Raw genomic sequence first — 16,550 nt, 5'->3', positions numbered from 1 at the left:
CTGTAATCAGAAATAATACTTCAAGATGGTAGAAGTAGCTTAAAAATAGGTTTTTCACTTTAACGCAGTTTTTAGCAACAGATAACCCCAACTGGAGTTATCACGACGTCGAGGTCAAAGAAATCCCAAAGTACGGCGCCGACCTCAAGGTGCGCGGCGTCGGGCCCGGAGTCAAAACAGACCCACAAAGAACAGTACTTTGGAAAAGCGAAACAAAGACAGCTTGCAGCGTTGGGGAGATGTGGCATCGTTGGCGCTGTGCGGCGTCGGTTCCTTGCATCGGGGAGGCGATGCGTCAGGTCCTCGATGCTTGCGCAAAGCAGGGGAGGCGTCGGGTCCTTACCAGAGAGGAGGTGACGTCACGATGGCGCCGAAACCACAGTTCCGTACGATGTCGATGGATTCTTGACCACCCACGTCGATGATCGGCTCCACGATGATGTCGGCTTTGGAGTCGATGCGGCACAGCAGCAGGAGTCGGGCCTACGTCGCAAAGTCGGTGCAGCGCTCATGGCTTATGGCAGGTTACGATGTCGCTCGCTGGCGTTGATGTTTCACGGCGGCCAGCATCGGGTCTATGTTGTAAGTCAGAGCAGCGCTCACGGCTTCGATGTAGATTACGGCGTCGCTCGCCGGCGTCGGTGTTGCAATTTCCTTCAGTAGCAGCCAGAACAGCAAGTTCCAGATGCAGGCAAGTAGAAGTGGTGAAGTCTTTGTATCCCTGAGACTTCAGACAGGATGCAGGCTCAAATTCAAGCCCTTGGAGATTTTATGCAAGATGATGAAAGTTTCAATAAAAGTATTTTCTCCTTTACTAGGCAATAAAAAACCACTGCAGGCCAACCCCAGCAAACAACACACTGGCATAGGGGTAGTCAAAAACGCCTGCCGATTCTCTGGTTGTTCTCCTTGGCAAAAGGTCCGTCTTGATTCCCAGAACTGATCTAAAGTCCTGGGGTCTGGGCCCCAGTATTTATACCAGTAAATCCTTTGTCTCTGAAGACAGAGAGTGTCTGTACCTAGTCTAAACCAGTTCTGGGTGCATCCTGTCAGTGCACAACATCTTCCTTTGTCAGTGTGGGCCAGCGTCATGAGACGCACCACAAGAGGTGGAGCCAGCATTGTGGAAGGCAGGCACAGCCCTATTCAGGCCCAGTTGCTACTCCTCCCACCACTCCCAATGCCGATGGGTCTATTCAGCCTTGTGCAGACTCACCCTGTCTCCTTGAGCCCCCTCAGCCCCTGTCACTCACAAACCAGACATGGAATACACAACCTAGCAGAGGCAGGCTTGGATGGTCAGGCAAGAAAATATCTACTTTCTAAAAGTGGTATTTTCAAACACAGAATGTTAAAAACAACGGCTAGCCCAGCAACACCTGGTCCTGGACCTCAGGAAATGGACATTAATGCCAAAACAGATCTTACAGGGTTCCCTAAGGAGGTGCTCCCTAATTCAATTACCCAGGGTGAGTTTAGTTTACGAATAACAACATTTCCCCTTGACCTCCCTTTATATCTCGAGGCTGATTGATACCTCCCCTCTCCTAGGTTACCCCATCTGATTATCAAGGATGCCTTTTTCACTGTAAAGGCTGCAGTTGAAGGGCCTCTGGCCCCCTGCATGGTGAGTGATGCTCATCACCTTCCTTATTGCTCACCTCTAATTACAATTGTAAATCCTAACTTCACTATGTTACCCCTCTCATAGGTCTCATACTTACCTTGTATTATTCCCCGGATTCCATGAATTGATGGTACGGATCCATTAAAGAAATTGTCATATAAGTCTTAGCACTTAGGACAGTGGTGTAAGCAGCATTAGGTAAGCCACCTCCTAGTTACTTCGCTCAGTAGCCCACACACCACTATAATTACATTTCTCTAACAATATATCCCACTTACAGTCCCCAGAATTCATTTGTCCTGAAGAGACCCCCATACTCTCAGTGGGATCGAAACGCCATCGACAACTTAGAAGGATAGTCTTGAAAGTACTAGAATCAACTCTCTGGTCCTTACATTGAACCAAAAGACATCCTCTTAATTCCAATAACCTGTCCTTTAATACAGTCACTTTGTGTTGGTTATGGTTACTTCGCTTTCTCCTTTAACACATTAATATTACCATGTATGTTGTGTTTTGTGAATCAATTTTTTGAAAAATAAATGTCTCACTTCGGCTGAAGTGAGAACGAACTGATACACCCTTGTGCTACTTCATTAACAGATGTTGTAGAAAAAAATTATAAGTTGATAATAAGTTATACTTCCAGGGGTTATCACGCCCTCTTTGTTCCCATGAAAGAGTATGTTGCAATAACTCATATATTTGCTCTAAATGATAAACGTTTTTCTTAGAAAAGAGTCCTTGTGAACAGTTGTTTCTAGGTTAGAAGACATTAATATGGCAGCTCTAAAGAAGAGTGTTTCTGAAGTTAAACGTTTTTTCGACATGGTGATGTAATGTGGCAGATTTAACCTGAATTTGACAACTCTAAACCAATACCTGCTTGACCTCGTGAGAGTAGACACCATGCATATGGGCTACTGCAACTCAAAAAGAGGAATGCCTAAACCTGGTGTCCAGTCCACTGCAGCGGAAGTGATTCCAACGATGGTAAAAACATGGTGATTCATGGGTTCCCACAGGGGTATAGAACACACAGTAAGTCTTCTTTTCATTGCAATGACGTCACTCAGTACATTAGATCTCTAAGAATGAAACACTGCAAAATAACTCCTCAATGGCCTCAAGCCAGATCTGAGGTTGAGCATTTCATGTGGTCAATAAAGTGATGAGAATAGTCAAGTTGGAGGGTGATAATCTGGAGTTGGCCATACACAAATTTCTTAGAGAATATTGCAACTTTACACACACTCACAGAGTTCCACTACTCTGGTAACATTTAGTTGTTACCCAGCAGACACCACTCCATGTCACCCATCATGGGTTCCTGCAGTCCTGGTAGTGACGTCATCCAAGAGAAACTACAGGCTAAAGCCCAAGTAAGAAAACAAATCAGAACAAAAAGAAAATATCTGAAGGTAGAAGGAGTCTGTGTCCTGCTCCATGACAGTATGCCAGGGAGCAAGTCAGTACCTCCATTTGAACCCAGGCCATGTGCCAGGCAGAATGGCACCTGCTCGGAGAGACCCTCAACTGTAAAACGAATGTATCCTGATTCAAGATGTTTAGAGACGTGAACAATGAGTTGCGAGTGGAGCAGATGAGCACTATCTGTCACACTAGTATCAGCAACAAAGCCAGTGGTAGTGGTGAGACTGTGTCGAATGCACCACACAGCCCTCTGATTCAGACACTGTACCACCAACTGCCAGTGAGACCTGAAGCCGATGGGGGCTCTGACATCTGTTAAAACACAATCCCGCTCCGTTCTAAAAGTACAGAGAATTTGGGTCTAACCCTCTCCAAGTGGACGTCCCCAAGTTACTCGTGTAATGCTTTTACCCGTGTTTTGGAAGGAGTGTTCTGTTCAGTGTGCCATGTGTGCGTACCATCAGGGAGGGGGGAGTGCTGATGTCACCCATTGATTTTTCCCTGCTAGTAAACTCTTTTTGGTTGGGGCTGAAGACGAGTATAAATGCATGGAATCGAAGAACACAACACCTGCTAGACACATTATCTCCTGTCCATGCATTGTTTTTCATTCATGATGATTTGCAAATCTACTCTGATGTGCTCTTCTCCTGCATATACATCTCTGTACAATGTATGCAAAATTACTTTAGACCTACTGCACTTTTGTGTCTCCTCAACACTTTTCCTTGGGGCCCATTAAGTATTATCACACTCATGTTGTTGCATATTTTTACTTCTGCAGATTGAGCGAAAAATTGAAAACAAATGTAAATCTAAGTTCACTCTTTCATTGGAAATTCACAGAATTCCAGAAGCTTATATCATTCTTATATTTTTGGAATGTGTTTAATGTGCATTTTGCATTTTTCTCTAAAACCCCTACTTTTCACTGTGGGCAAACATCAGTTAAATACGGAGGGCTCTCGTCCCATTTCCAACCTAGAAACACTCTTACTTCTTATTTTTACGTGAGCTCGAGGATAGACAATGCTATAAAACATTGTGAAAAGCCCATAACTTTTTGTATGTTTTAACATGATTTTGAAAGGCCACTCCCGCCCTCTCTCAAAAGCCATGCCTCCCCTTTTCTGAGAAAACTTCCTAGTAGTGTATTTTTTTCTGCATGTATAAGTGAAATCTCAATTTAAAAAGGTCAGACATCCTTACTCTGTAAATCATGATTTGGAATTCACAAATCTAAATAAAATTGTTTTGCTACTGCATCCAAATTTCATATTTTCTTAGAGGAAGAGGTGTGGCACCGCGGCGAGGGCGACTGACTGCGGGCGACTGACTGCGGAATCTTGGGATCACGGTTCGATCCCTGGCTCCGGCGGCAGATTAGCCCAGCACCATGTGACTCTGGGCAATAGCTTGCTTAATCTTCCCGAGGGCCCCCAGCACCTAGAGACCCTTACGGGGTGATTGTTCGCGCTTTACAAATGTGGATTATTATTATTAATATTATTATGTTGGTTTGTTGAAGGGGAAACTCTAGGTTTATTATCATTATTTTTTATCAGTACCGCTTATCATGAATCCAATTTTTATTGGCTATGTAAGTTTCATAAGCAATTCTGAAATTGAATTAGCGAAAGCTTTTCACCCACTATTCAGGCTCTCTACAGATGATCCTTTGGGATGGTAGTTCCATTTTTGAACTCTCCTCCTTTGTCATCCAAAGCTGGAGCGAAATGTACTCAAGAACCAGACACCATTACTCAGGCAGGGCAAAGCGGGGCGCGCCAGAGGAATGGAATGGAATGGAATAGGTTTTTATATAGCACGATAGCTACCCGCAGGCGTCCCAGCGCTTTAGCAGAATACAGGTGGGTGAAGCGGGTCGAGGTTTTTAGTTTTTTTCGGAAGAGCAGGAAGTTAGGTTCTGAGCGGATAGAGAGTGGAAGGGAGTTTCAGAGCCTTGCCGCGTTTGTTGAGAACATTCTTCCTCCACTTCTTTCTCTTTTGAACCTGAGAATGATGACTTGGAAGGCGAGGGTCGACCTCAGCTGCCTATCGGGATGGTAGGGGGTGATCAGGGTGTGATTCAGGATTGCTCCAGTAAGCACGGTGGGCGATGCACATGCTTTTGAAGTTGACTCTATCCTTTACTGGCAGCCAGTGAAGACCTCTTAGTTCAGATTTCACTGATTGCCGGCGGGGAATGCGCAGGAGAGTGCGAGCAGCGCAGTTCTGAATAACCTGCAGTTTTTTCAGGGTGGAATCGGGGGCTCCTAGTCATAGGGCATTTCCGAAGTCCAGCCGGGAGAAGATTAGACCCTGGACCATGATCTGTCTGGCCTTAAAAGGGAGGAGCGGTAGGATCTTTCGTATGAGTCTAATAATGCCCATGCAGGTGGCTGCTAGTTTGGTTGCCTGGTGGCCCAAGGTTAATGCGTTATCCAGCCAGATACCCAAGCTCTTGATGGTATCCCTGGCTGGGGGTGCTGGGCCTAGTGCTAGCGGCCACAGAGAGTCAATGGATTTTTGGGGGGAGTTGCCCAGCACCATTAGCTCTGTTTTGTCGCCATTCAGCTTCAAATAAGACTGGCTCATCCAGGAGCATACTGCTTCCATGCAGCCTCTGAGATCGCTGGAGTAAGAGGAGGGATGAGTCAGGGTAACCACCAGTTGCGTATCGTCGGCGTAGGACACGACTTGAACGCCGAAAGGGCGTATTATTTCTGCAAGGGGGAGCATATAAATGTTAAACAGTGTGGGGCTCATGGACGAGCCCTGGGGAACCCCACAACTGAGAGGTTTGCTGGGCGAGGTGGTATTACCCTCACAGACTCGGAAAGAGCGGTCTGAAAGAAAGGAATGTAGCCAGGCCGCAGCAGTGGAGGTTATCCCTAGCTCTGACAATCTGTAACGTAGGATGTCATGATTCACAGTGTCGAAGGCGGCATTGAGGTCCAATAAGATAATGGCTGCAGTGCCGCCCTGATCCACGATCTTTCTAGCTCCTTCTGTTACTGCTAATAAAGCAGTTTCTGTTCCGTGCATGGGGCGGAACCCCGTCTGTGAGGAGTCCAGAGAGTTGTTTGTTTCCAGGAATTCTTTGAGACATTGATTTACGTGTTTTTCCGTGATTTTAGTTATCCACGGTAACAGGGAGATCGGGCGGTAGTTCCCCGGGTTCATCTGATCTAGATTGGGTTTTTTCAGGAGGGCCTTAACTGTAGCTTGTTTCCACTTCGGGGAGACAAGCCCTGCTGAGAGAGAGTTGTTGATCAGGTTCTGGATGATGGGGAGGATGGTGGGGGTAATTGTTCTTAGGAAACGAGCTGGGGCTGGGTCACTGGGGGATCCAGACTTTACCTGTAGTATTATAGTTTCTAGGCTGCTAGGCTCCAGAGGTGGAAAGGTTTCCAGGGAGGTGGGAGGGGTAGGTCTGGTGTGCTGCTGTACTGATAGGGGGTGAGGGGGTGGGGGGAAGGAGGAGTAGATCGTGGCTATTTTGTTATAGAAGTAGTCGGCCTGTTCATTGCAACGAGTTTGTGCGGTCAGAGGATCTGGTAGCTTGTCGGGGAGTTTGAGCAAGCTTTTTGCGATCTGGTAAATCTCCTTGGGTTTGGATGCTGCTTCATTAATCTTATTTTCGAAGAAACAGGCTTGAGCTATTTTTATGTCGATTTTATAGATTTTAATGGACGCCCGATATTCAATTTTGCTGGTGCGTGAATAGTCGAGGCGCCATTTCCGTTCCAGTCTTTTGCATTCTCTCTTAAGAGTGCGCAGGTCCTGTGAGTACCAAGGGGCATTTTTTGGTCTCTGTTTGGATTTGATGTCCTTGAGTGGAATAATAAGGTCTAAAGGGGTGGTGATCCAGTTATTAAAGTTGTCATTGCTGACAATCTGATCGGGGTTGTTCTCTGGAGCAGAGGCTTCCAGTGTGGATGTCCACAAGTTAGTATTGAGTTGCGACCATTTGCGGTCTCTGCTAGGGGCGGGGGGTGGTGTGGGGCTAGATCCTGATGGTGCCCAAGAAAATGGGATCAGAAAGTGGTCCGTCCATGGGAGGGTGATGGATGGACTAACTGTGAGATGGGTACAGTTACTAAAAAATGGGTCCAAAAGGTGCCCTTTTTCGTGGGTGGTTTGCAGTACTAACTGGGAGAGATCTAGTGCTAGTAGATTATTACATAGTTCGGCGGCTGCCGAGTCCAGGGGGTCGTCCAGGTGCACATTAAGGTCACCTAATAGAGTGTAATTAGGTGAGGAGCAGATACCACTGGCCACCTCTGGGGCAAGCTGGTTTATAAAGTTAGTTGGAGTGCCGGGTGGTCGGTAGATAAGAGTCCCTGAAAATGTGCAGGTGGGGGAGAAGTCCAGCAAGAAAGTGAGGTGTTCGCAACTGGATAGGTTGGTTGGAGAGGAGCGGCAGGTGTAGCAATTTTTATAAATGATAGCTATACCGCCGCCCTTTCCAGAAGCAAACCTGCCCTAAGTTGGCAGGGTATGCCCAGACGTGGGTCCCTTGCTCACTTTGCCACTGGATTCAAGATAGCCTGGCTGATGAGGGTTATGAACCCGAAACCGGTCCCAGGATGCTTGTTTCCGGTCCAGGGAAGACATGGCTTGGCAGTTCGGGCTGGACTGTTCCCATGAGGCACAGGGTCAGACTGATTTGCATATGGCCATGTCCGAACTGGGGTGGTGGAGTGAGCTAAAGAATGATGATGGATTAAACCCAGATCAGTTGACTGGGGGTGAGTGTTTGATTTGCTCTAACGCTCCGTCCATCATCCCCTTTGGTATCGCCCTTTCCAGAAGAGCGATCAGCTCGAAGTATTTGGTATTCTGCAGGGAGTGCTTGAATGACATCGGGGTCGGAGTCAGTTTGGAGCCATGTTTCCGTGAGGAAAATGGCGTCGGGGTCTTTGTCCGAGATCAACATGGATATTTCTGTGGCATGTTTAGGGAGGGATCTGCAGTTAAGCAAAAGCATGCGGAACGAAGGGGGGGGGGTGTGGCTGGGTGGCTTTGATACTTACAGCGTGGGCAGTTGAAGTGTTTTGTGGTGGGATCCCATGATGCGAGGCAAAGATCATTAGTGTAGCCTCGTAGTTGATGTAGCGTGTAGGAGGAGTATTGTGTAGGAGAATTTTGGCCAGCGGTCGTGGCCCCTGGTCCCGGTCGGTCGCGAACGGGCACAGACGGGCATGCCTTTGGCGCGCCTTCGGCGCCCCGCCGGCGCTCCGCCGCTGCGCCTGGGAAGGGGAATCATTTTGTAGTGGCGAGGGCCTCGGGGTGGGATGGGCCTAGCACAGGTGATCGGGTTCCTCACCCAAGATGGCGGGCCCGGAAGTTCAAAATACGGCAGGAGAGCCGAAGGCTCTGTCGATTTCTCGAGGGGGGGCAGGATCCGCTCTCACTCAGCGGCGGCCTGGATTGTAAGTACCAGAATACAATATGTAATTTTTAAAAGGTGCTAATTCTACAAAATTCGATTTTCTAAGTGCGCGATTAAAACCAATAGAGGGCTTCTCAATCAAGCGGCAAAGTTTTTAAGCGCTGTCCCGGCTTCCGCCTCAGGACCTAAACAACACACCACACTCACTTGTAATCAGTGGGGAAATGGTGTTATTCGTTGTTCTTTTGTAGTGGCGAGGGCCTCGGGGTGGGAGGGGCCTAGCACAGGTGATCGGGTTCCTCACCCAAGATGGTGGGCCCGGAAGTTCAAAATGTGGCAGGAGAGCCGAAGGCTCTGTCGATTTCTCGAGGGGGGGGGGCAGGGTCCGCTCTCACTCAGCGGCGGCCTGGATTGCAAGTACCAGAATACAATATGTAATTTTTAAAAGGTGCTAATTCTACAAAATTCGATTTTCTAAGTGCGCGATTAAAACCAATAGAGGGCTTCTCAATCAAGCGGCAAAGTTTTTAAGCGCTGTCCCGGCTTCCGCCTCAGGACCTAAACAACACACCACACTCACTTGTAATCAGAGGGGTTTGAAAATTTCGATTGATTCCCCCTAGAAATTTCTCACAACTTTGTTTTTAATACTAATCGAAAAGTGTATTGTTTGCTCTGTCAATGTATGATACAAAGTTCATTTTCAATTGATTTCAATTCACTCTTTTTGTTCCCAGTGAATTATGCATTAAAATTATTGTTGAAAGACTTAGTAATGTCAATGAAATCAGGAGCAGAAATTACCTTAGCCTCCGACATTTGAAAGTTTAAAATATTTTGGGGCAGAAAGATTGATACATAACTTCTCTACCATCTACCATAATGTTTTTTTAAATTGTTTTTGAGAATAGCATGGAAGGCAAAATACATATAGGGAGGTACAATTTTGAAGCTCACATTACAGCTGGATTTATACTAGCTACTTTATTTTTGTTTTAAATTTTCAGTAGCTGTAAATGTCATTTAAAGTGTTTTTCATACCTTTTGAGTATTGGTAGCTATAGATTTCTGTATTTTCATTTTTACGTTTCCTTTTAGTACGATGGAGCTTGCTCGGACATGTGTAGGAACACCATACTATCTGTCTCCAGAAATATGTGAGAATCGGCCATACAACAACAAAACGTAAGTTAGTAAACCTGGCACATAACTTTACCTTAACCGTGGTTTGGAGTCTATTTTACAGCACACTGGGGTCTGATCACCTGTAAACGAGTTAGATGTGATTATGTGGTATTCCTCAAAGATAGGCAATTAAGTCTTGGCAGTTGTGCCATAGATTCACAGCTTTGGGAGTTTTCATCATTGACAACTACAAGTCTGTGCCACAGCAATGTGCCAGAAATGCTTAGTTTACTTATCTTACATTCAAAATTGGAGGATAAGCACATGATCTCCTGTGTTGGTAGGGTCATTACAATTAAAATCATTTTCTCTATAGTTTTATTTATACATACAAAATAACCTGCCAGTGGTGAATCTTAGGTAAATGATTAACGTTATTCAGAAAAAAGCTATTTCAATTTACCTGGCAACAAATGGCCAACCATAGGCAAAAGTTCGTCTAGCGACGAATATAAGAGGAAGGCAATCTGTGCCAAACATTGAGAGAAATCTATTCTCAGCTCAACTAATCCCAATACTCGATTCGCTTTTTTCTTTCAAGTGAAAAAATATGGGTTTCCACTGAACAATGTTTGATAACACTTACCCTCCAAAATCCTTGTTGCGGTTATTCACAACGTTAGCTACAGTCTGAAATGTCCTCACATAAAGAGATAGTGACATGAAACGGTATGTCTTGACTCCCTACCCTTTCCCCTTAACTCCAGTATTCTGCAACATTTATGTTTACCGAAAAATATCAGCTAAGGAATACCAAGCTTGAATATAGGAAGGTTTACTGTGAGTTAGGATCAAGGACTCCCCTTTTCAGGTATATTCCTACTTTCTATCCTTCAGCAGATTTGTTCACTCCTCCAAACTGATCACCAAATTGTGCGGACTCAGACACTGGTCTTACTGGTCTACTGTAATGTAGTATATAATGGCCTTCCAAAAAACTCTTTGTCAGGTAGTAAAGAGTACAAAGTCAGGCACCCAATATTGAGATCACATTGAGATTGCTATCCTGGATGCACAAGGCATATTGGACAAAGGTTATGGCTACCTTAAAAAATGAGCAGACCATTATGTACCCATCAGGAACCTAAAATGCTACTTGACATGTCTGATCCAACAATTTTCCTTTAAGGGACCAAAGTGTGATGGCAGAACCTTGGGGGTCCATGGAGGCAGTGGCGTAGCTAGGGGGGGGCGGAGCGCCCCAGACGGTACAAGATTTGCGGGCGGTGGTGGCTGCCCCCTCCCCCGCTCTTACCTGTGGGCGTCGCGGCTGCAAGAATCAGCCAACCCCCCCCCCGCTCTTCGATCAGGCAAAGTTGAATAACCTTGATTCCAAAGAGAAACCTTGTTCCTCCAAACAGGCTTTCAATTAAGTCTATCACTTCCTGGGAGCAATCAAAGAATGCCAGATCTCCTCCTCTGGTTGTACTGTAACTCACATACTTTCTGTTTAGGTTTATTTTGTCTAGCTGTTTCAGTGAACTGAAGTGACTGTAGTGACATGCAGCACCTTATAATAAACAAATAAATATATATATACTTTGTAGGGGTGGGTTGGTAAACTCCTTTCCACTGGTACAATTTCCAGGGTTGTGGGTGAAGCGCGGAGTTCTGGAATCACTCTGTCACCCGCCGCGTGGCTGAGTTTTTCTCGCCCACTGCTCGCCAGCATTAAGCTGGCTAGCGCAAACAAGAAAATCAAGCACTAGGATGAGTCCCGACACTATTTTTCAATGCGGGCTGTTGCGGCACGTTGCTACCGCTCTCATTGAGAAAGCTGCCGCTCAAGTAGAAGATCTACTCGAGCGGCAGGAAGAAGCAGTGCCCTCTGCCGAGCCACATGGTGCCGTTTGCACTGATTTTACAGCGTGGGACAAGTTCACGGCACTAAAAATCAGCGTGAGCAGCGTGATGTATGGCTACTCCACCTCTCGCATTGCTCTGTGGACTCTCACTGAGTTTTTAGGTATCCCCACAGAATTCCGTGGAGTAAAACTCTGCGAGATCCATCCACCCCTCATACTTTATCAGTTATGTACCAATGGGAAACCAAAAGATTGTTCATGCTGCAAGATAGATTTTCATTTCAGACAGGGGGTAGATGTCAAGTCATACAATTCGGAGGAAAACTAAAAGGTGATCGGTGGAAACTGTGAATTAATCTCAGCTACTGGTGATTCTAACAAGCATTGGTAAATGCACTGGGGCGAGGATGTGGTCCGTTGGCTGCGCTGCTGCCTCTGGTGCAGGAAACCAGGGTTCGAGCCTCGAGGTCGCGTCCACGTCCTGTGATTCTGGGCAAATCACTTAATCTCCCTGTGCCTGAATGTGTAATGTAAATACGGTGCTATGTAAAACGCTCCAATACCTTCGGGTCGAGTTCGCGCTATATATATATATATATATATTCCACACAAAAAATAAAAATAGGTTTTGCTTATTTGATTAGTAATATTTTTTGGGGGAGTAAGTTTTAAGTTGGTGAGCAGTCGCGCAGTATAAGTTAAAGAAACTCCGTAAAAATGTTATGACTTGTTTTTTAAGACAAGCAATATACTGGAATAGTGGGGGAGAGACTAGCTTTAGAATGAGAGGTGGACAGTTTAGATATTGAGCGAGCTGGAAAAAAATGTATGGAAGTTGAGAGAAAGGTAGTTGAGAGACAGATATAGGTGAGTACAGCTGCAAGAGATGGTAGGGTAAATAAGTGATATAGAGGTACAAAAGAAAGAGTTTAGACCTGGTTAATGACTCTGGACAGCAAAGTGCCAGCTAGTTCTACCTAATTTCTGGGAGAAAACCAGAAGATAGGAATTGAAGATTATCGTTAAGTAACTGAGTCAGTCCCAGGAGCAAAGACCTACAATGAGTGAGCTATTCAACTGAAGATGGGTATCTTGCAAAACCAGCCTTGCCACAGGTTTTAGATTAAACAAATTCCATTTCTATACCATTTCATGGAAATACTTGCATGCCCTTTTGCTTCTTCATTTACTGTTTCTGAAAATCTAACATGTAATTCAGAATTTGTTGTCTTCATAAGACCGTGAATGAGCTGGACTTTGCTATAAATTAAAAGTGGTATAGAGTGGAGAGAGGGGGGAGGCAAAATTCGTCTTTCCAGAACTCAAAAACATGCTTAAGGTGGCCCTGGATTTGCAATTATAGTATAGCGGACGGAATATATGTGAGAGTGTAGTGATGCATTTAAGCTTGTAAAATAGTTTGTAAAATAATCCCTGCATTCCAATGCATGCACCCCAGGCGGAATGATACACCCTACAGCCATCCATCCATCCACCTGCAGTGATAAAGAAATAGTCCTCTGAAGCCCTCTGTTAGACAAAGAACGACAATACATGTGGAATACAGCTAACGCTGCCTATAACTAGACCTCATAAGCCATTTACATTAAATTTGCAGTGTTGAGGTGACTGAGCAATAATGCAACTAATACATTATTTAAACAGCGCGCTTTTGGCTAAGTGCTGCACATAACACATTGTTATATTTTACTCAGTCTGAATTGCCTCTGGTAATAGGACAATTTCCAGGCTCTGTCCATATAGCCACATTACTTGTTCATGCATACCCTCATATCAACTACACAACTGTGGCCTTTACCCTGTTTTGCATGTTTATTTGACCTCGCATCACTTCCCCGCACCCTCCAAGAACTTTTTAATTCACCTCAGTGCCCTGAAGCCAAGACAAACTGTGTGCTAAGCTGTCAAAATGCTATTCCAATGACCAGTCATTCATGTCACTTCTTTCTTGCAAAGAAAACACAAACATAGAAACGAAAGATAAGAAAAGCATGCTACATGAATACAGCGTGCCCACTGCATGGGGTTAAGGGGGGTCTCACCTGATTGGGTGCTTCAAGGCGCTGCGATACACACTGACTCACTCAACTCTGAAAGTGGCGTCTGGCGAAACCCAAGCAACCTGCCAGGGTAAACAGAGAAGTCCTTGTTGAGCGAGACCTGCATTTTCCCTCTGGCCCGTCTCAGATGGAAAGAGAAACTAACCTTTCCGGAGGAAGCTCCTAGCAACCCACCCTTCACCTTCAGCAGCACCCTTAGATCACTGTATTCTAGGCACCATTGTTAAAGTACTGGGCATTTGTGCATGTTTTGGGGCTCCCCAAGGGCCAGGGGACATTACTAGAATAACAGTTTTTCTTGAAAGCTGTTTGCTTTAAAAGTTATTTAGGAAAAGTCTAGACAGCATTAATATTCTTTTGACTTGCTTTCATTACGTTTTCAGTTGATATTTTTACTGGGTTAAAAACATATTTGAATGATTTTCCAGATATTTGTATGTGTCAGCCTTGGCCTGGAAATACAAGCCAGACCCTGTGACACCCAGGACGCTCTTCCAGATGCACTGGGTAAACAGTAACTTTGTAAAGCCACCTCCTGGTAGCTGGCTGAGATCAAGGCTTATGTTCAGAATAACAGAAAAGTGTGCGATAAACCTGATAACATAGAAGAGAGTTAAACAAGTCCAGGTGTACTGCTCAAGGAGGCATCTTTTTGCGAGCTGCTGAATTGTCAATTTGCCTGGTAAATGTTCTTAGTCTTGAATGTCCTATGTACCGAATGAATAGTGAAAAGACCTTGCAAAGGTTGTACGTCAGAATGTGTGTGTGTAAATTATAATTAACAGTAGGCAGGTGGGCGTGGAAGGAACAGTAACAGCGGGAGGAGGGTAAGCGGGTGAAGGAGCCGTGATAACAAGCTGGGAGGAGAAAAGACTGACCTCTCCCCCTCTCACTGACTCTGGTGCTTCTTCACCACTCCTGGTAGCAAACCTGAGGTTATTGTGTCTCGTGAGCAGGAGAGCAGTCGTTCCAAGGCTCTGGACAGCTTTGTGTCCGCCCCATCCCTTTCTTAGTTTGTCACGGGGAGGGGGAGGGAGCAGTGATTCTTGATGATCCCACCCTGCCCTGAGATGATTTGGAAAAGGGATCACTCACTGATTGACATCACTTTTGGGAAGTAGAGTGCTTAAGCATAGTGCGCTCAGGCTGCATTCAAATTGCTAGGATGTCCTACGTCACAGGAGGGAGTGGCTTTCCAGCCTAACAGGCCACAGAAGCCAGAGCTGGAAGAAGGCTGACCCTGGAGAACCTCTGACATGGCACATGCGCAACTGAGCAGGTGCTATCAAAAGTGCTGATTGCCCGATAACGAAATTGAGCAAGAATAAACAAGCATGCTCTGCAGCCTTAACCAAAAGACAGCAGAGGGAGAAATGTTTAAAGAAATCCTGAAAATGCAGACAACAAACACACATAACATGTGTCCAGACTTGATGGAGACTGGCTGCACTAGTTCTTCAAGCATTTATGATCTTATGATCTTGACTGTCGACCGCATACATGAAAAAGTATAACCATAGGAATGGAGCAGGAAAGCCAGAGGAAGACCATATAAATTAAAGAGTAGTGGGGACAAATGGAACCCTGTGGTGCACTGAGTAGTAGCTTCAATTAAGATGACCTAAAGGGATCATGCACAGTCTCTTTTGTCTGTGGATAAAATCTCAAAACCCGGCCAAAGCATTGCCAAGTATTGCAACCCCCTCAGCCAGTCAGAGGGAATCTGATGATTTACAATGTTTAGCACAGCCCACATCTCCTGAAAAATAAATACAGCTGGCCAGGGTTGTATCAGCAGACAGTCCAAGTTCATCCGGTGCAGTGACTACCAGTCTCAGCACTACAGTCAGATTGGAAACCTGCTTGCGTAGGGTGAAGAATATCATTTGTCTCAATGAACTTCTGAAGTTAGTTGTAGGCTGCTTTTTCAAGGCATTTGTAAAGAAACGTAAACGTAACTTGTGAAATAGGCAGATAGCATGCTAAGGTAGCACGGTTTAAAGTTGGCTTCTTCAAGAGGAACATCACAATTGCTGTCTTCTAGACATCTGGTACCAAACCTATTGGCATGTGTAGCAGGGTTTTTCTGATGACACATATTACATACAGTCAGGCCTAATTGTTTGGTAAACATGAATAATCTAACTCATTAGAGTGTGTATGTGCAAGGTTATGGTCTATGAAACTATGCTTTGACTTAGCAAATGTTTGAAGGAAATGTGTTTCTACACATTTGCTTGCCTTTCACACATGTCTCTGACTGAGGCATCATTTGTTCTGTGAGAGTATATATGAGAGACTGCATAACTTCCCCTCAACTCCCCATTGGGAGTCCCTGGGAAGAAAGGTGTTAAAAAAAGACCCAACAATTTGGAAGGGGCAGACACAGAGGCTGGTAGCTTGGGGAAAATGCTGGAGAGCTGTTGTCTTACTATAGGGCTGGAAGCTTTCTAAATTATGCGGGGAATAATACATGGAATAAATAGGGAAAATACTACTCATCCAGCCAAAACAAATAATCATGAGGCTGAAAACATTATAGATATTATGGGTGTGCAATATACAATGGGTTTGAGTTTGTCTAATATGCATCTTATTCTAGATTTTTATTTTTGAGATCCGCATAATTATGTCCATACTTTTGATACTCAAGGTTTTTGTGCTGATTGTACGTAATTAGGGCTCCCGGTTTTATAGTATTTCTTTTGTTACCATTTTTTTCTGTATTTATCCATATTTCTATTTTGGCCATTTTATCTGTATTTATCCGTATTTATTTTGTGGTTTGCGTATAAATGGAGTGGTAAAACTGTACATTTTCATACTTATTAAACCAATAGACGCACACTCATACTTTGAGGTCTGTCGTGTTTTAGCTACTTAAGCTGCCAAATATTACATAACAGTACATCCACTGGTGAATATTAGCATTATACCCCAAATGTATGTCGGCACATGCAGTTATTTAAAGAAATTTCATCCTGTTTTTTTATTTTCCCATGCTGTCCATCTGCTCAGCT

At 44.9% G+C, this 16,550-nt stretch overlaps 2 protein-coding genes across 11 annotated transcripts in view; one reads left to right on the top strand and one right to left on the bottom strand.

Moving 5' to 3' along the window:
* LOC146802199 (serine/threonine-protein kinase Nek5-like) overlaps positions 1 to 16,550 on the top strand; it is a 383,120-nt gene that overhangs the window by 94,219 nt on the left and 272,351 nt on the right. The window contains exon 7 of the mRNA XM_085621788.1: positions 9,558 to 9,644. Coding sequence (XP_085477914.1) covers positions 9,558 to 9,644 — 87 coding nt within the window. The remainder of the gene's footprint in view (positions 1 to 9,557; positions 9,645 to 16,550) is intronic.
* Positions 1 to 16,550, bottom strand: part of LOC146802200 (uncharacterized) — a 238,746-nt gene that overhangs the window by 200,733 nt on the left and 21,463 nt on the right. For 6 of the 10 annotated variants that reach the window (XR_014967710.1, XR_014967711.1, XR_014967716.1 and 3 more), the window contains exon 2: positions 13,513 to 13,592. The exons of the other annotated variants lie outside the window; for them this stretch is intronic. The gene's annotated coding sequence lies outside the window, so the exon portion shown is untranslated. The remainder of the gene's footprint in view (positions 1 to 13,512; positions 13,593 to 16,550) is intronic. 10 annotated transcript variants of the gene reach the window in all.

The sequence above is a fragment of the Triturus cristatus genome, chromosome 8 (genome assembly GCF_964204655.1).
Source record: "Triturus cristatus chromosome 8, aTriCri1.1, whole genome shotgun sequence".
Taxonomy (NCBI): Eukaryota; Metazoa; Chordata; class Amphibia; order Caudata; family Salamandridae; genus Triturus; species Triturus cristatus.
The sequence above is the reverse complement of the archived record's forward strand: the minus strand, read 5'-3'. Positions and strand labels throughout refer to the sequence as shown.